At 43.4% G+C, this 23,219-nt stretch overlaps 1 protein-coding gene across 4 annotated transcripts in view; it reads left to right on the top strand.

The window, feature by feature from the left end:
• The first annotated feature begins 3,479 nt into the window (after positions 1-3,479).
• GRHL2 (grainyhead like transcription factor 2) overlaps positions 3,480-23,219 on the top strand; it is a 120,978-nt gene continuing 101,238 nt past the window's right edge. For 3 of the 4 annotated variants that reach the window (XM_090040448.1, XM_090040449.1, XM_090040447.1), the window contains exons 1-2: positions 3,480-4,731; positions 20,672-20,861. In XM_090040448.1, the coding sequence (XP_089896574.1) occupies positions 4,712-4,731; positions 20,672-20,861 (210 nt within the window). In that variant the 5' untranslated portion in view covers positions 3,480-4,711. The remainder of the gene's footprint in view (positions 4,732-20,671; positions 20,862-23,219) is intronic. The other variant, XM_090040446.1, reaches the window with a different exon arrangement.

Here is a 23,219-nt window from a genome sequence, read left to right on the forward strand (position 1 = left end):
GATGTGTCTGCTTTGGAGACTGAACAACTTTCAACTCCAAAAATGGCTTCTTCAGCTCTAGACAGAAACATCATAGAGACCTCAGCACTGCTGCTGCCTCTGCTATTTTGAGTTGTGGATAAATAGGGCATTAGTTACCAGTGTTATACATCTGGCATCTCTCAGGAACACTAATTCCATACCCGCTTATTCAAAAAACAGCCCATAACCAACTCTTTTATTTTGTTTACTGTATTATGCAAATAATGTCCAAAGTTACCTTAAAAGAGATGCAAATCATCATTTTATATAGAAAATAGCAAAGCTTCATATCTTGTCCTATAGCTAGGAAATATTTGACGATCTGTGGTTCTCTGTTGCATCGCATTTCTGTACTCACATTTGGTATGTAAATATTAAAGGGCATGAAGTTGCTAAACAGATTGTAAGCAGATCAGTCTGGTGAATTCAGACTGAAGAGTTTCTGTGTGGTTTAACAGATCCATGGATACTGCATATTAGGAAAACATACATCTTGAAGGGCTTGTTCGAAAACATCAAAATAATGAAGTTATATTTTTAACTTAGATTTTTAATTTTTTTTATTGTAGTTACAAGTGAATATTAGAAATTAGTTCACTGTTCTGTCTGGCAAACCCGCCCCCCTGAAAAAAAAAGAAAAGAAAAGAAAAGAAAAAAAAAGAAAGAAAAGCAGTCACAGAGACTAGGCTAAAATTATCTGTATAGTTAATGAGTTAGACCTTGATCCTCAGATGACTGATTAAAATCTATATATGTGGCTTAAAGAAAAATGGACAAAATAATCATAAATAAAATGTCAGTAACAAGTTTGATACAGAAGATGACTACAAAGGGAAGTCTATAGGAAGGATTAATGTTATATTGTGCAAGTCACAAAATTAGTAGGCAGGCAACTGCCTTTGAACTTGCATGCAGTTTGTATCAGCAGCTGACAACGATATTGCAATGTGCAAGCAAAAATACAGTAAACCTTTCACACTAAGAGAACATCTGTTCTCTCACTGAACTTTAAAATGTTGTCTGGATATAAATATGTATATTTCACATCCATCTACCTGGTAGTCTTTTTGTAGTTCCCTCAAAACCAATTTAGGTACTGACTTCAATTAGTAACCCAAGTTAACCTTATTTGCATGTCCTGTGTATTCCGGCCAGTACTGGCAAGTCCAAACAATGCAAATATTATCTGTAAATGAAGTAAGTAATGCAACATAAGGTAAGAAAGTCGTAGACAGTTGAATTCTGTGCGGCTCTTCATAGCAGTAATGCCATAGCAAAACTATCGGCTGCTATGCAAACCAGCATGTATGAAAAACAGTGGTTGACTGGAACAGTAAATAAAACTGTCATGCTAATTGTTCTGTAGACAAGACATAGATTTTAAAGTATAGACCACTTAGCCATCGTCTTTATACAATGTATGGCTTCTTTTTATAGCATAAGAGAACAAGATTTGGTCTGGATGGAAAATGCTGTTAACTGGTTTTCCAGTCACTTCAGTGATAAATAGACAAATACAACTTATAAAGACCTTGCAGATTGTCGAGAATGAGCAGAAGACTGGACTAGACAGAACTTGTTTGACTGCTCAGTTAGAGCTTGAAAGCAACGCACATAAAATTTGATTTCAGTCTTCTGCTTTGAGCAGAAAACCTCCTACAACCAAAGAAACCTGATATTTTTCAGGGCACATTTTCCTTTACCCAACAACTCCATACTCAATAGAGAGGATAACTCATTATTTTAAATGTCCATAAAATGGGAGGGAACACTAACCTATTATTTTTCACCTTTACCATGAGCTTTGACCTTGGACCAGTTTGTTTGTGAGGGTGGAAACATATTCAGTCTCCAGGTTAGCTCACTCTAAAGAAATCTCCTGAGAACAGACTGCCAAAGACAGCTTCGTATCGCCCCCCCAACACAAGGACAACAAACTTCAGTTTAAATTACAATTTGGACCTGATCCATAATTGCAGATGTGACCAGATAAATGTGTTTCCTGTAAAGTCTAACATCAGCATTTCCATCTGACTGAGGTTGGATGTTCAAAAGTGCTGGTCATTGGCCTTACTCTGCTTCTACAGACTTCATTGGAGATAATGAAAATCACATCGTAAAAGTTAGTGAAATACAAAAATAAAAACAGAAAGGAAGGCAATCCTTATCATGGGCTTAGTTTATGTTCAAGAATGCTTTGCATTCAAAAGCTTGTCTAACTTTATCCCAACTATGTAGTTGATCCAAGAAAAGAAATGGGCCAGAAAACTCCTTGCCTTTCTTGTAATCATGTAAAAATATTCTGGGCCCAATAGGTGAAATCCTGGCCACGCTGCAATAAGTAAGAGTGTTCATAGACTAAAATCAGACTAGTGTTCATAATTTATTGTTTTTTGAAGACCCACACCCTGGGAGGCTCAAGCAGATTTATTATGGTGGTACCAAAATTTCTTATTAGAAAGGAGTCAGTTGTAATGAATAATCCATGTTCTTTATTGCTTGTGCAGACTTTAGGTTTTCTCTAATTTGTTATCCTACTCATAGAAGTGGTTTTATGAATAAGTTTTGGGCAGGAGAATGCACAATTTATTGCCAGCATTTGTTATTCAGAATTCAATCTGCATTGATAATTTGGATTGGAAATACACGTTACAAAGTATTGTTTCTGTTTCCTATGTGGGTGAATAACTCTTATGCCCTGTCTGTTTTTCAGGTTTCAGTAGTTTTTATCCAAAAATCAGTTGTCTAAATCAAGATTATGAAACTAATGAAAATTGTTCTGTGGACTTAATTGACTTAAATCTGGTGTATGCTGATTTAACCAAATTTGGCTAGTAATTTTTGGATATAGACAAGGCCTTAGTCTTGGGTTTGTCCCCAACTGGTTTCCTGGAAGCCTTTTTGCTACCGTAATTGCATAGAATGAACAGAGCTGAATCTGTTATAATACTTGCTCAAAACACTCACTATTTCTAGGAACACCCTCTTCAATAAACGCCTTCATAAAACTAAAAAACAGTGTATGAACAGGGCTGACGCTGAATTCAGGCTGTAAAATGCTTTAGGAATAACTTAATCTCATGCACTGCACTTTCTAAAGAGGAGTTGGGGCCTTTCACTAAAGGATACCAGGGTTCAAAAAGCCATTTACACTTTTCACCGAATATATCCTCTTGTGAAATAAGATCAATCTCCCCCTTTCCTCGTGTCTCAGTCTCTGGTGAAACTGACTTTCAGGTCTGTGCAGGTGAAGGTTTCTTCCCTGTGGAAGAGGATTTTATATAATGGCTTAGCTTTATAGCGTGTTTTGGCTCTGACAAGTTTATGTTTATAAAGCAGGACAACAAGCTTTGCTTTCTAGTGTTCTTATTTTCCCCCTAGAATGGCTGAATTTGCCTAGAAGATGGTGCCAAATCTCCTACACCAGCTGCTATTAGTCATTCTTCAAATCCAGCTGTATTTGTTTGTTCCTGCCCTGGTGGATCTCCTTTCCTGGTGATATGCCTTCTTCACTGTGAAAGCCACTGGCTTAGAACTGGGTTGTTCCAAACCATGTGCAGTTCTGTTCGAGGCTGGCAGAATTTCTCTTGTTTCCTGCCTCTGCAAGAATGACAGCACCTTGGTGGATCTGCTCCCCTGGGGAATGTCACATAGCACGGGAACCATCAGCAGCAGGCAGTAGGTGCTGCTGGGGCACTGACTGGGGGCAGTTGCTTTTGCAAGCAATGTGTGGGGCTAAGGTGACTAGAGCATCAGATGCTTTTAAAAGCCTTTGGCTGGGAGAAGCTCCAAGGCAAGCTGCTCACCTCTCCCAGGGTGCAAACAAGCCTGCACAGTGATGTTTAACCAAGCAGAACCTCTCCCGTGCCCTTTTCTGGCCTGATCAGGGCTGCAGATCTTGTGGTCAGAGGCTGAAGAAGGGGAGATGCCATTGGGGAACAGACCTGCATGTCCGTCGGGTAGCATTAGTGACACTGCTGCCAAACAGCCCTCTTTAGAGGGCAATAAACGCTGGTAGCCGGGCGGGATCCATCCTCTCCCTGCAGGCAGCCGCCTCAGCCTTCACTTCCCCAACCTGCACACCGCGTGGCGGAGATTGTTGCACCGGGGAGCAGGATTAGCATGGGGTAGACACGCTCAGAGCGGCCCAGGCCTAGGAGAGACCCGCACGAACCTGGGATTTCACCCAGACCAAACCAGCCCAGACCAGCCCAGCCCGGCTCGGCTCGGCTCGGCTCGGCTCCTCTCCTCCCAGCGCAGCTTCCTTCGCAGCTCTCCCGGGCCAGCCCCGCCGAGCACTGACTTACCTGGAGCCCGGCAGGGGCCTTACCTGAGCGCGCCTCTGCCAATGGCAGCTCACCTGAGCGCGCCTCCGTCCAATCAGCTCGCGGCTCGGCCCTGCCTGCTGTCCTCGAGTGCAAGAATCCGGCTCCTCCTGAGAAAGTTACCTGTGGGGTGCGGGGCCGCGGCTTCCCGCTCCGGCCTCCTCCGCAGCCAGGGGGAGGGGGCTCTACCTGTCCGACCTCCTCGGCGGCGGGAGAGGTAGCGGGGGAAGGAAAGCGGAATTACCAGTAGCTCTGGTTCTGCCGTCCCGGGCGTTCACACACCTTCACCTGCACAGACTTGAAAGTCCAGTTTCCCCAGAGAGACTGAGGCACCGGGAAAGGGGAGAGAGTTCATTGGATCAAACATGTCACAAGAGACGGACAAGTAAGTGATCACAGACCTGCTGCTGCTCTGGGCCCATCGGCCCGACTGGTTTGTTGTGTTTGGTGGTGGCTGCGGACCTGCTGGGGTTAGGTTTCCTCCTCGGGAACAGGCGCCGGGCGGAGGGCGCCCGCCTGCCGCCTGCGCTGCCCCCTCTCGCCCCGCACTTCTTGTCCCCTTTTACCCGAGTTTCCCCCTTCCTTTTGTTGTTCTTGTTGTTGTTGCGGGGGACCCCCTCATTTACCCCAGCCTACGGGAGCTCCCTGCATTTGCTGAAGGCCCTGGACGGAAAGTGCTGCGTGCGCTGGGCTTTTGTGTTGGTGCAACAAAGAGCTTTTATACTGGATCACAACGGCCATCTTCTTCCCTCCGCCGTGCACCGGGCGGGGGTGCCGTGTCCCGCCGGGCACGCCCGGGCCCTGGCTGGGGGCGGAGGTCGCGCTGCCCCTGCAGCCGGGCCGCGCCCGCGGTGGGACCCGCCGGAGAAGGGGCCCGGCTCCGCACCAGCCCCGGCCGGGCGGAGCGGGGCCGTGTTCAAAGTCAAGCTGCGATGCCCCCGGGCTGGCTTCAAACCGGCGCTGCCGCCCGCGGGGCGTCCGTCGGCACGTTGCGCAGCCCGCACCCCCGTGCGTGTCCCCGCTTCTCGGCCGGGGCTGCGCTTGGCCCCTGCCCCGAATTCCTCATTCCCGGGCCCGGCAACACGGAGCCCGCTGCAGCCCCGTCCGGGACGTCCCTGCGCGCCGCCCCGGTGTGTGCGGCCGGGCCCGCACACGTGCGCCGCGCGGGCGAGCGACGGGCGGCTGGGGGCGGAGGTGGCCGCCGGGCGCAGGAGGGATGCGGCGGTGGGGGCGATGCCCCCGGCCTGCGAGGAGACGGGGCGGCGCGGTCCGTCCTGGCGGCTCCGCTGGGGACAGCAAGCAGGTGGGGAGGAGCTGGCGGCAGAGCCACCTGACCGCGGGCGGGGACTGCAGAGTGGGCAGACGAGAGCGCGTGTGGAGGCGCCGGGCTGGGCCGGGGGAGGAGCCGCCGAAGAAGCCACCCAGGGCTTAGCAAGGGGCTCAGGGGCACGCGTGTGCCCGGAGCTCGGGCAGGAGGGAGGGGTCGTGCACAGAGCGCGCGTGGGCTGAGGAGGCGCCAGGCCTGGAGAAGGGAGCAGCTTCCAGCGGGGCAGCCTCGCTGGGGAGGGCCGGAGTCGAGTCGCAGTGGATCCCGACCCGAAGGGATTTGGACTAGGATATTCAGGGGCAGGGAGGGGAGGCAAGATGTGTGGAGGCCGCAGGAAGGACAGTGGTGGAGCAGGGAGCCCCCTTGCTTTATCCCACCAGCCACGCTGGGGAGCACCAGGAGGACACGTTTTGGGGGCTGTTACCTCAGACAATACTGGCTCTTCTCACTAATTATGTCTACTCGCAATTTGTCTTTGAAACGTGTGGAAATATCCTAAGGTGCAGGGAAAGAAACCAAAAACAGAGGAGAGTGGCTGCTGATACAGAGGTAGTGCTGTTTCTTAATGGCAGGACTGAGTGAAGGGTATTATTATTATTTTTGATGAAAGAAACCTGTTAGCGTTGCTTTTATCAAATCAGTTTCCAGTTCTGCAACTGCCTCTAGTGTAAAACCAATCTAGGAGAATAATATATTGTTCTCTTCCATATGGTATCTCCTTTTTTAACAAAAATCTTCCTACAGGTCTGACAAGGTAGAAAGTTCATTATTTCTGTCAGCTAATTCTTGTCAGTGTAACAGGATATGTGTGTTTTTTTGCATTAAGGTAATCCTAATTTGTAGGCATAAGCGGTATGGAAGATACTTTATTCCTTTTTCCTGTGGTGTGTGCTAGCCCACCTGAGGACGTGCACCCTCTGGGCAGCACAGCTTCACAGGTGCTCCCTTTACGCCAGAATTCAGCTGTGGCAGAGCCAGTGAGCTAACCCCTGGATCAAGTGACTTTCTCTCATGCCAACTGTTATGTGATAATACTGAAGGATTTGATTCTAGTGCCAAACCAGGCACAGCAAGGAAAAAATAAAGCCCATTCTCTCACTCTCACCCACCCTTCAGCCTAGATCCTGTCCTGCCTGGATGCTTTTACAGATTTAAAGAACCCGAATGTGGCTCCTATCAGTCAGAGGAGCTAAGTCAGCCCTGAGGACACAGTAGTGGTGGTTGTGTGGCCTGGGAAGAATTTCTTTCCCTAGATGCTCTGAAGCACAGTCTCTCAGCTGTAGAATGCACAAGTTCCAGGGTTTCCCCTATACTCAATAACTTTTTACTGTTAATCTATTCTACAGCAAGTGCATGCCACTTGTAGATCATCAGATCACTGTTAAAACATGCATTTGTAATACAGAAGAATTAGAGCTTCAATTTTTAATGTGCTTAACAGGTTCATAGGGGGACAGATTTATTGTGGTCCTATAAAGGAAATATAGGGCAGCTGTTAAGACCTCTGTGGCAAATACCACTAAAGCAGGATCTTTCTCAGCAGTTGGAAAAGCTGAAAGCAAAGCTTGTTCTTCAGTATACACTGATAATTGCCCACAGCTACAAAGCCCATAGGAACTTGGTCTGGACATCAGTTATACATAAGACTCCCTAACAAGAACCACAGGCTATTCAGCTTTTTAACAGAGGAGACAAGATGCCTCCCCTCTGTTTCTTTGCCAGTCCTACGGCATTCTAGTCCATCATAGTGTCTGTGGTTGAATTCCTTCATGGATGCGGTAAAAATTTTTCAGCTGTTTTCTCACATGTGTGTTTCTCCATTACCTTTAAATAAGGATGTTTAATAGGGTAATTACCTGAGCTTTTTTTTCTGATTTGCAGATTCCCTTATGTTGGCAGCTCTTAATTCTTTCCACCCAAGGCCTAAATCCTTCCCTCTTAAATTGGTGTCAAGTTACAATTAGGTAAAGTATTATTCTCTTAGTTGTAAAATATTAGGCCAAACTTTTTTTTTGCAGCAGCAGCTATTGGTTTTGACTACCTAAACTGTGAGTGCTTAGCATGAGAAATCAGAGGGCCTGATCTGCAGACGTGCTGAGCATCCCACCACTCCAGGGGCAGCCCTAGGTGCTCAAAACTTGCACTTTGCTAAATATGGAAACTTTGGTGTCCTTCAGAAAGTGTCTTAAGTATTTACCAAGTGGCTAAGCAGTCATTTTCTGAGCCGTGTATAGTACCTCACAAGCTTTGGAACTTGGGTTTAGTTGCAAGGAATCAAGGTTTCTAGTGGGTATGATTTGCTGTTATATTTGTACCATTTCTTAGGGCTGGAGATTGTGGCCACATGTAAAAACAAAGCTGAGTTGAAAGGAGCATTTTTGAAGGGCACTTACTACTAGAGAAGAAGCATTGATGAGAACAACCACTTGCTCTTCTCTGCTTTGGAGAATGTGGAGGTGGGCCAGTGGGTTGTGCTCTGGCTGCTTTGAGAAATTCATCCTCATTGCTACCAATGGGATGGGATATTGCCTGATACCTCTAACTGTTTTTTGAGAAATATCAGTCCAGTTCAGCAGTGCTATAACTGGGGATGAGTGACCAGTGCAGCTCCGTGGGTGCTGATTTAGGATTCTGGGATTCATCACTGAATGAATCTATAGTTTGTTAATAACTCTCTATACATGTTATAGCTTTATAACTGGTGACTCAAACAGTAACAAGTAATAAGAGACAACAGCTAACTAGCTCTTTCCCTGCAGAGTAGATACACTATTTTACTTATCTCTAGTGCAATGAAATACATAAGGAGGAATAGAAATGCTGCTTCTGAAAGACGTAGCTAATTAAACCACAAGTGTGTGTAAACCGTGGGGAAATCAAATATTGCAACATACGTGTAACTCATGAATATGTACTTAACTACTCCCTCACAGGAAATGTATCTGCTGACTTCTTAGGTTTTGTAATAGAACACAATACTTGCTACAGAATTTATATATATTATTTTCCAGTTAACTAATTTTTGGGGGAAACAGTAGTTTTATATTGGAGAAGTTCTGTCTCCCAAAAGGCCCTAACTGTTACATCTGTGCCTTCCACAGGATTGTAACATCTTCAGAGTAAAAGCCTTCTTGGTGATCTGCATTGTCAATACAGTTATTAGTAAGAATGCTGAGTAAATTAGAATGTTGGGGTCATGCTTTAAAATACAAAATATCCATAAAGCTTTTTTGTTGCTGCTTAGTGATTTAACGACAAGTTAGTGGCCAAAACAAGGTGCATATTCAATAATGTCATGTTTCTGTTTAAAAGAAACAGAGTGCAGAGACTGAAATGGGACCTGATCCAAATTCTTTGAAGTAAATGGAAAGATTCCTATTGACTCCATTAGGCTATGAATTAAGCTAATGGTCCAGAGTCAAAAAATAGCCTCTCATTCTTTGAAGACAGGCCACACAATGCTGTTCTACCATGACAGGGAACACTTATTTCTGTAATTACTCAGGGATCAGTAAAAATTGATAGCTAACTAGAAGTGGTCTTTTACTAAAGGTTAAACCAAACTTTTATTTGAAACCACACAGGTACTTTAAAAGTTTAATTTGGGACAGAATATTGACAATGGGGGATGGCCCTCATTTCAGACTTTGCTCTTTAGTATTTTCCTTTTATGTCAAATACATTTTTCTGTACCTCATTATCATAATTAAAATACTTTTTCAAGATTAATGTATACCTTATTTATTTTGATATTTTATTAGTGATACAAATTTAAGTTTTGTAAGGAAAGTTTTAAAAAATCCTTTACTTAGATGGCACTGAATTTCTAAAAGGCTGTTTTACAATTGAGTATCTGTTCAAAATATATTTTACATTTCTCCCCCCTTCCCCTGACAACCCCAAGAAGTTAATGCAGGCAATGTAATTACGTTTAATCTTTTGACACGTTGTATCTTGTTCAGATTTGTCATTATAGCGGAAGAGGAAAATTGTTGCAGACTTGCATGCAAATCTAAAACTAACAGTCTTTACCAGCAAACTAAGAGACTTTAATGGGAGTTTTGCCTCAGTAAAGGGCTGCAGGTTGAGCAAGTGGTCTGGTGTTTTGCCTCTAACTTTCAAATAGTCTAAATACTCTGATTTTTGCTCTTCTCTGAAGTTATTCATGTACCTACATGTCTGTAGGATTGAGAATAAGCTTGTTATGTAGACTTTGCATCTTCCTCTCAAGCATTAGCTTTGACAAGGCATCAGACTACGTGGATTGTTTTGCTGGGGACATTGTTATATTTCTTTATAGCTTTTAAAGGAAGCTCCATACAGGTAAGGTCCACATTTTATGGTCATTTCTAAAGTTTCCAACTGATGGCATATTTATGTTGTTTTTATTATCCGCCACTCACACACAAATGTATATTGAGTAGAGCTGGACCGAACAAGGAAAGTCAGGACTATAGTGAGGACATTGTCTTATATTATTTTCTTAATTTGTGTCCATTTTAGAGGCCCAGTTTCAAATGCTTTCAAGCTTGGAGAAAACTCAGAAACTTGGTTGTAGGCTGTAGACCTATTTCAAAGAAGGATTACTTGATGCTTGTTGTCATTGATCTGTTGCATACTGTACTCAAATTTGTTTCATTAGTGTCCTCTGTTCATTTACCTGTCACTCAAGCAGGACTTTCCTTCCAGATTAGCAAAGGTCTCATCCACATACAAAGTTGTACCAATTTAATTAGAGATTTGTTTCCAGATTCACAGGAGTATAGGGCTGGAAGGGACCTTGTGAGATCATGGGGTCCAGCCCCCCAGCTCTGGGCAAGAAAGACTGCTGGGGTCAAATAACCCCAGCAAGGTATGCATCCCGTCTCCTTTTGAAGATCTCCAGGGTAGGTGCCTCCACTGCCCCTTCTGGGAGTCTATTCCAAAATCTGGTCACACGAACCGTGAAGTTTTTCCTTATATGCAGTCTGAAACCTTTTTCTAGGAGTTTGATCGTTGCTACTGGTTTTCCTCTGGGGCACTTTGGTGCATAGTTGTTTGCCTATCCCCTGATGCTCACCTTTGATATATTTGTAAGCTGCCACTAAATCCCCCTGAAGTTTTCTCTTTTCTAGGCTGAACAACCCCATATCTGTCAGCCTTTCCTTGTATGACTTGCTCTTCAGGCCTCTAATCGTACGAGTGGCTCTTCTCTGGACTCTCTCAAGCTTCTCCACACCCTTCTTGAGGTGCGGCACCCAGAACTGTATGCAGTACTTCAGCTATGGCCTCACCAATGGCGAGTAGAGTGGAGAATAACTTCCTTAGTTTTGCTTGAGATGCATCGGTTGATTCATGCATATTTGTTTATTTCTTAACACAGCACAGTTTTATATGGATTACTGTATGCAGGTTTAAAACTGGTTATAGCATTTTAACTTGTATTTATCTATTTACAAATGTTACTTAAGCTGATGTAAAATGAACAATGTGGACATGTGGTTTAAGTTTGGTGGTTGATGTGATGCCCATCTTCTGCCTGTAAATTTACAGGTGAAAGTATGCTACTTTAGCTAGCATTAAATTTATACAAGGCAATCCACTCACAAATTGTGGTGGCTAACCAACTTGAATTGAATTAGTTGAAACAGGTTGGAGTGTGTCTCCAGTTAAACTATGCTGTATCCTCCAAACTGTACACATTTGAGGTACAGTTGTAAATATAGTAGATCCACACCTATGTTATATAATCACATCTGTCTAGAGAATCACAACACAACTGAACAGCAAGGATCAGCGGGTCTGAGAAATTCCCAACTAAGTAAAGGTCTTATGTGCATTATCACAAAGATCAAGCATGTTGCTGTTGAAACCTCTCGCTAGGAAACAGAAGCAAGTCTGAGAGGCCTAATCTTGCTACTGAAATAAAATAATTAAATCAAGTGCACTCATATAATGAGTCAGTGGGGATAAGAAAGTAAAACAAGATAAATGGTGTAAATATAAATAACACGCCTGGCCTTCCCCTCCTCTGTAAGATGGAAGAAGGCAGCAAAATGCTCTGCTGTTATTTGTGATACAGCTCCTGTATGGTAGGGATGAACATTCTTCATTTGTCAAGAGAAGCTGAATCTCCTACAACCAGCCCTACTTGGCCTTTAACCACTGAGGTAGCTACTGGTCACAACCCTTTTTGCAGAGGAAGCATATTCCTGCAAATTGGTGATGTGCACCAGTGGAGCTGAAGCAGAGCAGGCAACAGAGAACCAGGGTAAGACGATGCACTAGTGCAAGTCATGGTTTATATCAGTTAGCACAGAATTAGTAAACAGGAGAGAGCGGTGATATATGTTATATGCTATATTGATGTATTTGTATATCACAAGCTAAAAACTCTGGGATATACAAAGCCATAGAAAGAGAGGGGAATAGAACTCTGCTTGGGTACAGTGCCAAGAGTGGCAACAAGGAGAGCACAACTCAGCCCAACCCAACGCAACCCATTCTTCCTGGCCACTTTCATCAGTGATTTAGTAACACCTGCTTACAGCCCTTTCTGCTGGGTCAGTGCATAGAATGGCCTGAGAAAAAAACTCCCATTCAAAACCATGTCTTCTTCATCAACATGCACACTAACCTGGGCCAGCATTCTGTTCCCCATGCAAAGATGATCACAATAGCATGTTTCCATCTCTACCCATTGGAATGAAAGTAGGCAACTGAAGAGTCAGAAATGGTCATTTCAGTAACCTAATTCTATCCTTTCCCCTCCTTGTGCTTTACTTTGCTGAGCCTATTCTCCTTTTCATCTTACTCACTTTGAGAAGAACCTTGCAGGGAGCAGGAAGTTCTGGGGGCCTCTCCCATTCTGGAGTCTTGCATGAGGACTATGGTGGGCTTAACAAGAGCCAAGTGATAAAAAAAATCCTGGAAATCCAAGTCCAGTGACAGGGGCAGAAAGAGGGATGAGATTTGTTTATAGGACTCAGCTTGTGTCCTCCCTAACAGGCAATGTGTTCTTTCTGTGTGTTAATGAGCCACACTGCAATAATGGGGGAACTTTCTTTGTGTGCGTTCTGTGGAGAGACAGGGTGAGCTGAGTCTGATGACCTGATCTTGGGACAGGATAGAATCATATGCCACATCTGTTTCCCATTTGCTTTTGGCTGCTCATCTTAGAGGGTAGTGGCGTGGGCATGTGGCTATGAAGACCTATGCTGGGGAATACATAATTGCACTTATTTATTTATTAAATATATGTCCTGTCCTTTCCAAAAGGTGGTTTGCAATAAACAAAACCCTCCACACGACAGGATTCCTAAAACAACACCCCAGGAACCAAGAACTCCAATTCCCCGTCTTCCTCTCTAGTCACTGCCTCTGTGTCCAAATCCCCACGCAAGCAAGCCCTTCCACAAATCTCAGTTATGACTCCCAACTGACACTCCCATCTGGCTACAAGAAACCTCTTTCTTCTCACCCCTACTGCTCTGTCTCATCCCCAGTGGACGTCTCCTCACTGTCCCCTTCTCCCACTGTCCCTTTCAGGCCCTCACCCCTCTCCTACAGAGGGGCTGAACTGTTCCTCTTCCCTCCCCTACACAACTTCTTTCCCTCTCCCCAACAAATACAACCCTAAATTTGAAAGAACCCTCATAGAAAAGCAAGAAAGACCCTCCAGTAATGCCAAAGGACACCCTTAAGCAACACCACCTTCTTAGGGAGACCTAGTGTCTTTTGTCATAAAGTTTCCTCAGTCATTCTAAACCTCATGGTATTTGCATACTCTTCATGGACTGAATGGAAGTGGCCATGTATGGGAAATTGGGGAACAGGAGGAAGGCTGACAAGAAGAGTGGAAAAGTCTGAGATCTGTATTGTTGGTACGGTAGTTATTAGTATCTGCTAGTATCCCAAAAGCATGGGTGGTGGCATGGGTGTCTGGTGGTGGTTGTTTTTAAGGCAAATGTATAGTGGTACTTAAATGAGATGCTTGAATTCAAGAGGAGACTGGATAGGCACCTGGCTGGAGTCTTATGACCCCTCCCACCCCCAGTGCTCCTTCCTGCCCATGGCAGGGGGTCGGACTAGATGATCTATCTAGGTCCCTTCCGACTCACTGATTCTATGAGTCTATGAATTTTTATTTTGCTGAGCCAGTAATTTCTTCTAGGGTCATAAGATCTTTAAAAAAAAAAAAAAGTCACCAAGTTGCCACTTTGCTCTCCTTTGTGGCCAAAACTTATTTCTTAAGTAATTTTTCTGTGTTAGGTTTTCCCTCCTTGCTCTCATTGGCAAATGCAGAGCAGCTAAGAACTGCACAGTTCCTACAACTGCTGAAAAAATCCCCAGTCCATAGATCAAGGTTAAGGCGTATTGTTAATATGGCTTGTGAAGGCAAATTCTATGTACGTAATAAGAGGACTCATAGATTTCATAGACATCAGGGCTGGAAGGGACCTCGGGAGATCATCGAGTCCAGCCCCCTGCCCAAAGGGCAGGAAGTCAGCTGGGGTCATAGGATCCCAGCAAGATAAGCATCCAATTTACTCTTGAAGGTGTTCAATGTAGGTGCTCGAACTGTTCCAGACCTTGGGGGCTCGGACAGTAAAGAAATTCTTCCTTGTGTCCAGCCTGAAACGGTCTTGCAGGAGTTTATGACCGTTCGACCTAGTCATCCCTTGGGGCGCTCTGGTGAACAAACGTTCCCCCAGATCCTGGTGGTCACCCCTGATAAACTTATAGGTGGCCATCAGATCACCCCTGAGCCTACGCTCTTCCAGGCTAAAGAGTCTCATGGCTCTCAGCCTGTCATCGTAAGGTCTGTTTTCCTGACCTCTGATCATGTGCGTGGCTCTCCTCTGGACTCTCTCAAGCTTCTCCACTTGATTTTTGAATTGTGGAGCCCAAAACTGGATGCAGTACTCCAGCTGTGGCCTCACCAAGGCCAAGTACAAGGGGAGAATGACGTCCTGGGATTTGCTCGAGAAGCATCTATGGATGCAAGCCAGCGTTTTGGTCGCTTTACTAGCCGCAGCATCGCATTGCAGGCTCATGTTCATCTTGTGGTCAATGATGACCCCCAAGTCTCTTTCTTCTGTAGTGCTATCCAACGTAGCACTGCCAAGCCTATAAGAATGCTGCAGGTTTTTCCTCCCAAGGTGGAGATCCTTGCATTTTTCGGTGTTAAACACCATCAGGTTCTCGTCTGCCCATTTACTGAGCTTGTCCAGGTCAGCCTGGATCACCCGCCTATCTTCTGGCGTGGATGCTTTGCCCCAAAGTTTGGTGTTATCGGCGAACTTGGCCAGTCCACTCCTGACTCCAATGCCCACATCATTAATGAAGATGTTGAACAGTATGGGTCCGAGGACAGAGCCTTGAGGGACCCCACTGGTCACAGGGCACCGCGATGAATGACTGCCATCAATTACAACCCTCTGGGTCCGGCCATGGAGCCAATTTCCCAGCCAGCGGATTGTGGTGGAGCCAAGGCCACAACTGGCCAGTTTGGCCAAGAGGTGATCATGGGATACCAGATCAAAAGCTTTTTTGAATTCAAGATATATGACATCAATCTCTTCTCCCTCGTCCAGGTGATAGGTCACCTGGTCGTAGAAGGAAATGAGATTGGTCAAACAACACCTACCTACAACAAACCCGTGCTGGCTATCCCTTAGGATGTTAGCCTGGGCCAGTCCATCAAGGATGGCCTCCTTAATAAACTTTTCTAAGATCTTCCCCAGGATAGAAGTCAGGCTAATGGGCCTGTAGTTAGCCGGATCTCTATTCATGAGAGTTGTCTGTCTTATTCTCTCTGGCCATTTAAAAAAATGGTATGTGGATTTATTAAGGTAGTGTTAGAGTGAGGTAGCCACAATGGTCCAGGAGTTATGTGAGAAGCAAGGATTCCTTTGGGTGATATCTCTTATTGTACCAACTGCATAGCTGGGATAGAGGTAGAAAAGCTTTATGAATGCAAGACCTTGTTCATCAGGTGAGCTGCATTTGAAAGTTTGTCTTATGCTAAGAAATCTTTACCTCTCTATCTGTATTGCTATAAATGCCCATTATTACAAAGTGAGCACATCTACATGTGTGCTTTACTGTGGAATTGACTAATTAGCTCCTCAGTAAAGCATCACCATCAACACCTGCTGGAATTTGGCTGTGGTAAACTAATTTACTCCACTGTAAGATAGTATTTCTGGGGACAAGTGCCAGCCCATCACTGCTCTGTCCCACCTCAAACTGTTGCAGTCCTATGCTGGCAGCAGGTTTGGTGGAGGGAGGGGAGGTCAGCCCTGGACTCTGGATGGCAGTGGAGGTGCTGGCTGGGGCACAAGAGTGCCAAAACCGTGGAGCCATGTGGCTGACCCCTGAGTTTGCTGCCAGCCCAGGGCTGCAGCAGTTTGAGCTGGGGCAGTGCAGCCCCAAGTTGGCAGCAGGCTCAGAGATCAACCACATGGCTTCACAGTTCTGGTATTCTCATGCCCCAGCCAGCCCCTCTGCCACCTGGAGTCTGGGGCTGACTCCCTGCACCTGCTCTCAGCCCGGGGCTGCTGCATCCTGGCTCTTAACTGCTGCAGTCACAGGCAGATGTATAAATGCTGCACCAGAGAGCTGTTTTCTCTGGTGGCAAACTGCTGGAGTTTATTTCTTTAACTTAATTGCTTATGTAGATGTACCCAGTAGTACCCAAAAGATTTGCATGTAGTATTGGATTCAAATTGAGGGGTTCAACATTAACCACAGTAAAAAAAAAAAAAAAAAAAAAAAAAAAAAGAAGTAGAAAATCTTGGTTGTCAGTAAAAGGTTTGAAGTAAACAAGTTATTGGTTTAGTAATCCTGCTTGACTGCAGTGATGGTTTCACACTGTGCATCCCTCCCTGTTGCCCCAAAGGGGCCCTATACTCACTCTTGCACCCTGATGCCTCCAGCTGCACCCTGCACCATGTTGCCCTGCCAGCCTACCCGCTGGCTTTACCCTAACCAGCCTTGTTTCTCCTGTCCTAGCATTGGCCACTAAGGAAGGCTACCTGTGACCCAGCAGTATGACAGGCAGTCTGGGATGCAGCAGCAGCAACATATAGCTGAGAGAACATTCCCTGCAGGGTGTTACACTCCCACTCAAACGTCAGGTAGCGTTGCTTTGCTCTGCCTGTCAGAGCTTCAGTTAATCTGTGCCTGCTTAGTGTTTAAATTGACAGCTGAATTTTTTTTTTACAGACTTTACTGACAGCCAATTTTAGCTTTATTTATTTATTTATTTTTACTGACAGCAAAGTTGTTGACAGTCGGTAACCCTGGAGCCAGAGGATGTAACTACACTGTTGTAGCTCTACTGATGGCTAGAATGGCTAGGGTTCTGTAGACAGCCCTAACTTATTAGCATATGCATACACATGTAAATAAAGCTATGGTTGTAGGATGTAGATACATACCTCTAGTAGCTTTGTTGAGTTAACAATAGCAGTCAAGATGCAGCAGTTTGGGTTTTTCTTGCCTTAGCAATGGAAGATACCTGGGACTGTGTTCTAATCATTAGACCAGGCAGAAGCCTTCTTTCTTGTTATTACTTGCTTTTCTGACTACCTTATAGCTAAGCAGATATGTCCAACCTCACCACCATCCATTCCCTCCTCCCACCCACATAAAAAAATATCTTTAATACTGGATTTTTTGTGTGGCTCTATGATTCTGACACAATAGAAAGAGGTAGTTAGCTGTGTTAGGAAGAAGGGAGGAAAGAATGGCATTTTATAGACACTCTGCCCTTTTAGATATTTTATAGAGAATTCTGAATTCTCTGAATTTGTTATATAAGGCGCTCTGCTTTTTGCTTGATACAATAGTTAGTGGTTGAAATGCTTAGCAATGCTAAGTGATGATGACTAAGCCCTGACCATTTACCTCCATGCTGAGCTGATTGCAGCTATAGGGTAAGCAAGAAGTTTTTATTTCTGTTAGTGCTTTTGTTTCAGTCTGTTAGGCTAAATAAAACAAGAGTGCCTTTGTCTATAATGCATTCTGCAGGCCAGTTCCAGGACCAGAGGAGAATGCAGTGCATTTTTTCAATAAGAGATATTACATTCTGGAGAAAATGTGTTCTGTTGAAGCTGTGTCCTGCAGAACACAGGCTTTAGAGTCTTCTCTGTTTTAGAGAAGACTCTGAAGATTATGGATATTTGCAGTCAGCAGTTTCTACTATCCCTGGCTGCTTTCTTACCAGTATTAAAAGCTATTTCCAAAGCATTTATCCTGTCAATATTTGAGCACCCCCAACATGATAGCTAGAATACTTGTGAGAGAGAACTTTCATGTCTGCTGCCTTCTACAGTAGAGTTCTTAACTAGCTTTAAATGCTAGAAGTGGATTCCTCTTCCATTGAGTTTCTGGCATTTCTTTAGATGAGTATGTTACAAATTTAAACAGGTGCAACTTGCAATAAACCTGTAGCACTCATACCACAAAATCAAGGCTGCCAAATGTGAGAATTTTAAATGACAGATGATAGAACCCTTGTAGCTCTGAGCACAAGCTAAAATGACCACGGAAAAGAATGCGTGGTATTTGTGCATTTCATGAACAGTTGCCTATGCTGTGAAACTGTCATGTTTGGCTGAAGCAGCGTTTTGTTCAAGAAAGAAGGATCCTGGCATGGAGTAATTTCCTCTCAGTTAGAGAGCAGCGTCTCTTCCAGGGTTGGAACAAAGCTTTATTCACCTCTTAAGCACAAAGGAGGAGGCTACTGCAAATCCAGGTTGAGGGTCACTAACAATACAGTGTCAAAAAGGAGAGCAGACCGTGTATTCTTGGCATCTTTCACTTTTGTTGTAAACAAATTTGTTGGTTTCCACTGGTATGGTTATAAGAAACTAATTGCACAAATGAAATGTGAGAAAAGATTGTTTTTAATTGTCTAAAAAGTCGAGGGATCATGGAAAAGCACTGCAAAAATGAAAGCCATTTCTTACAATCAAGATATTTGAAATGGAAGCAAAATATTATATGAGTTCTAATTGTTCTGGCTGTTGTGAAATGAAGCTATGAAATGTTCCCTCCTACAGCTCGTAAAACTTTACTTCATGTACCAGATAGATTATTTTGTTTTTCATTAAACAAAGTTGCATGTAAACAGTGCTGTGTACCGTAGAGATGATAATCTCTACCAAAAAAAAAAGAAAGAAAAAGAAAGCAACAAAAAACTCTTACTTGTATAGTAGGAAAATGCACTTTGCAAAGCCCTTTCAGACAGCAGTCAAGTTCAATGTACAGTTTGTTTTCATGAGTAATTGAACTGCTGTAACTTGAAAATTGTGTGGCAGGATGCTTTCTAGGGGAATTTAAGGAAGGGAAATCTTCGGATTGTGAATTCAATTTTTACTTTTTACAAACTGATTTACAGAAGTGTCACTTTAACTTCAGTTGAAGTTTTTCATATGTCAGGACTGTAGGCTGACTCTAATTAGGAGAGAAAAATAATAAGGATAAAAATAAGCATGTTTTACAGAAATGTGTAAACCTGGGATTTTTTTCCCCTTCAAACATAAGAATTCAGGCTAGTGGAGTAAATAGCTTAGAAAAACTGAGAGACCACATCTGGCTGGCTTTAAGTCAGTTTACCTCATTTGATTCTTTTTCAGAAGACTGATATATAGTTAATGGGACATGTATTGAAAACAAACTTGGATGCTTTTTTCAATGGTAAAATGGACTGAGTACCTGCAGTACCCAGTTGGAACACTCCTCTTTTTATCCACTTTAAACACTTCTTCACAAGTTCTGTTTCAGATTTGATTTGTATAATAATAATGACAGTAATTTTCATGTATGTAGTTCTTTAGCCATATGATCACAAAGCATTTCACAAAGGCAGGCATTGTTATCCTTACTTACATTAACCAAGGCCTTTTCTGAAGATTCTAGTGGTCAGCAGGCACAATGACCAAGTACAGACAGTCAGAAAGCCCAAGGCTGAATTGATTCAGTCTTCACTGGTTAGTGTAAGCTGTGTAAATTGAATTGATAAGCAAGTGAACAGACGTTCACTTTTGATTCTGGAAATGCAGCTACATGCCTGCAGGCTAGAAACCAGGGGGTGCTAAAGCATGCCTCCTTGCTGGACTGGAGGAGACAGCTTGAGCCAACACTAGCCCACCTCCTGTGTAAGGGGGATTTTGTCGGGGAGGTGCAAAGCATCCTGGGATGCTGGGGGACTCAGTTAACTTGAGTCTGGAGGGCATCTGGGACAGAAGTTCAATAAACCTGTTTAACATAAATCAGTTAAGTCTGATACTACATCTATCCAGATTTATCTTAAACTAGTTTTGGACATCTTGAAAGCAGTTTATGTGCACTGAACTTCTGTTGTGTTACAGATCTGAATCAGTGTCCGGTTGGTTATGTTTAATTTCTGTCCCTAGCCAATTGATATAGCTGTATCAGTGCAAACCCTTTGGCATGTACAGGTGAGCCCAGGAGTTTGGTTTTCCAGATTCAGTTTATACCAGTTTTAAAAAAATGGCGAGTGGCATTAGAGAAAACCACAATTTATGGTGGTTTTGCTTCTTACTGTATGACCATACCTGTGACCATAATTCTCAGCCTAGACAAAAGATCACATTAATTCCATTTTGATTTTGGGAATTGGACATAAGTTAATAAAATGTTAATGTTAATGCAAAATTGTCTGTATATATTATTTTCAAAATCTATTTGAAAATTATTTCCACAAAGAGCAATATATTTAGTACGTTACAGGGTGAAAGTATGCACACATCCTTGGTGTACAGATACATGCAAGTTTGATTTTCTGGAAATGTGGATGTGTATTATTATGGTCTGAGGATAGATAGACAATATAACAAAGTATAGTAAGAGAATCTGCTTGACATTGTTAGATTAATTTCACTTTATTTCATTAAAAGTTAGGCAACAGAAAATATTAAGATGGCTTATGGGTTTCAAAAGGAAGGATCCTGGGTGAATTACCATTGCGTGCTTCATGTTTTTACAGTAACAAACGACTTGTGGCCTTAGTGCCAAATGACACTCCATTCAATACTCGACGAGCCTATACAAGTGAAGATGAAGCTTGGAAATCATACTTGGAGAATCCTTTGACAGCAGCCACCAAGGCTATGATGAGCATAAATGGAGATGAGGACAGCGCTGCTGCTCTTGGCTTGTTGTATGATTATTATAAAGTAGGTGCCTTGGTTATTATTACTTCCTACTGTACTAACTATCAGGACCTGTTATGGAAAGCATGAAGGAAGGGAGGTGTCAGTTAACAAGTTTTAAAGTTAAGAGTCTGTGTTGTCTTTCCAGTGGACATGGTCCTTAAGCTCCTCTACCATGTTAAGAAGGCAGTTTTATGGCCTTTGATTTTGTTCTGTTGAGACCTAAAACTAAAATTATAATCCATAAGTGTGCTCTCAGCCATCATTTTCCTTAGGCCAGTATTTTTACTTTTCATGTCAAAAACAGCTTCTGTAAAAATCTATATAAGCTTTCTCTGTATTGATGTGAAAGGATTGTCCTTTAGAAATTAGGAGACCAATGCTCATTTGGAGGGTTTTTTGGTGTTCTCATGGATCATTTTGAATAAAAGGCACAGACGAATTAAATATTTAGGCTGGCAAAAAAGTAGCAGTGTGATAATGCAAGCAACCTAAATTTATGTAATATGGTAAAGAATAATTCCTAAAATAATTGGGAATAAATCTCTACTATTGTAAATGGCACTAGTTGGTTTAATTTGTTTGCATCTATGCAGGAATAGCTGCCTGCTCAGGACAAACAGCCTATCACACTCTACTATTGCATACGGACAAGGGAACACCAGCTACCCACTGAGTCAGCTATCTTGGGATAGCTGCGCATCTGTCTGTTCGTGAGCCCAGTGTAATTTACATTCATATACAAAACCGATGCAACTTATCCTGACGTGTGTCTGTCTGTGTATATCCAAATCAAAATTTTTATCTTTGTCTACTCTTTGATGACATGATGTCCCTGATGGCTCTTATTTGTATTTCAGCTGGATCTAGAATCCTAAAGTAGGATCAGGGCCCTTTTTTCCAGGAGCTTTACAAACACCTAGTAAGAGACAGTCCCTGTCCTAAGGAGCTTACGTGCTAAATGGACAACAGGCTAGATGCAAGGTAGAAGAGAAAGTATGATCACTTCTGTTCAATTATATGAAGCTGGAGCACAGTGAGGCTGAGATTTAATCAGCAGCAGACAAGAATCAATGTGCGACAAAGCTATGATTGACATAAATCTGAGTCTCAGTCCAGCATCTTAATCAAAGAGCTTCTTTCTTTCTGTTTCTCTCTCTCTCTTATGTTTGAGCATGGTTATGGCTAACACCTTAACCCCGTTTATTGCCCTTGATTGAAGTCAAAGCAAAAACCACATACTGCTGCTAGTAATTTTGCAGTTTTGCACCTAAGGGAAAATTCTGTTCTATGTCTTGGAGCTCCAAGGCATGAGACTTGATTTCAATACCCATTTGTCTAAACTGAATTCTTAAATCATCTTTATGACAATAAAACTATATCCAGAGCTGACTTCAGCGAGGCTTCTACAGTAAAATCCCTGTTATCCAGCATGAGTGGGGAATGGGGGGTGACGGGTATCTAAAAATGCTGGTTACCTGAGGCTGGTGGTTTTTGGCAGGACACGGGGTGGGGGGCAATGGCAGGGGGTGGCGGTGGCTGCATGCAGAGCCGGGGCGGGAGGTGTGGTGGTGACCATATGCAGAGCATCTACAGCACAGGGTGGTGGGTGACAGTGGTGGCCGCCACATGCAAACTTTTCCCCTTCCCCCCCCACCTGAGTCTGGTTGGAAATTCTGGTTGTTAGTGTTCCAGTGACTCAAATACTGGATAATGGGGATTTTACTGTACCTGTTTACAGCAGTGCTGAGTTTGACAGTCTGTCTTTTGCCTCAAAATGTTAGCAGAACAGCTACTTAGCACCCCAAGTGTGAAGGCAGAGCTGGAAATCAGCAAATTAATTCCATTTATTTTAAATATCAACACCACTGAGAAAATATTTTTACTTTTTAAACCTGGTAAAACAATGACAGATATTTGGGAGACAGCCTTTGTGTTTGGGAGGGGTGGGGGGTAAACAAGAAATCTGAGAGCAGCGTGATTTTATTTCAGTCATATACCTACAACTTAATTTAGGTCTTCCATTGACTGTATTTGAAGACATAAAGCTTTCAGGCATTTTGGTCAGTATAAGGGTGGCTTTCCCAATGAGAAGAAATAAATACCCAGATTCTCATCTGTAAAGTAGGGTAGCTCCACTGTAGTCAATTTGACTACAAGTGTTTGTGGGATTGTGGTCTACATTAGTAATCTAAGCCTTTATCTCATCATTTAGCAATCTCTTCTTCTCCAATGTTTAGAAAAATAAACGCAATCCTTCAATATTAGTTTCTGAAGGACACATTCTGTTCCTCTGTAGAGTCTTATGACAGCTAATCCAAAATATTCTGGGTCTCTGAGTGAAATGGGTTGTATAAAGCATACTCCAGTAATTGATAACAG

The sequence above is a fragment of the Crocodylus siamensis genome, chromosome 3 (genome assembly GCF_052110815.1).
Source record: "Crocodylus siamensis isolate JL-2025a chromosome 3, ASM5211081v1, whole genome shotgun sequence".
NCBI classification, from domain to species: Eukaryota; Metazoa; Chordata; order Crocodylia; family Crocodylidae; genus Crocodylus; species Crocodylus siamensis.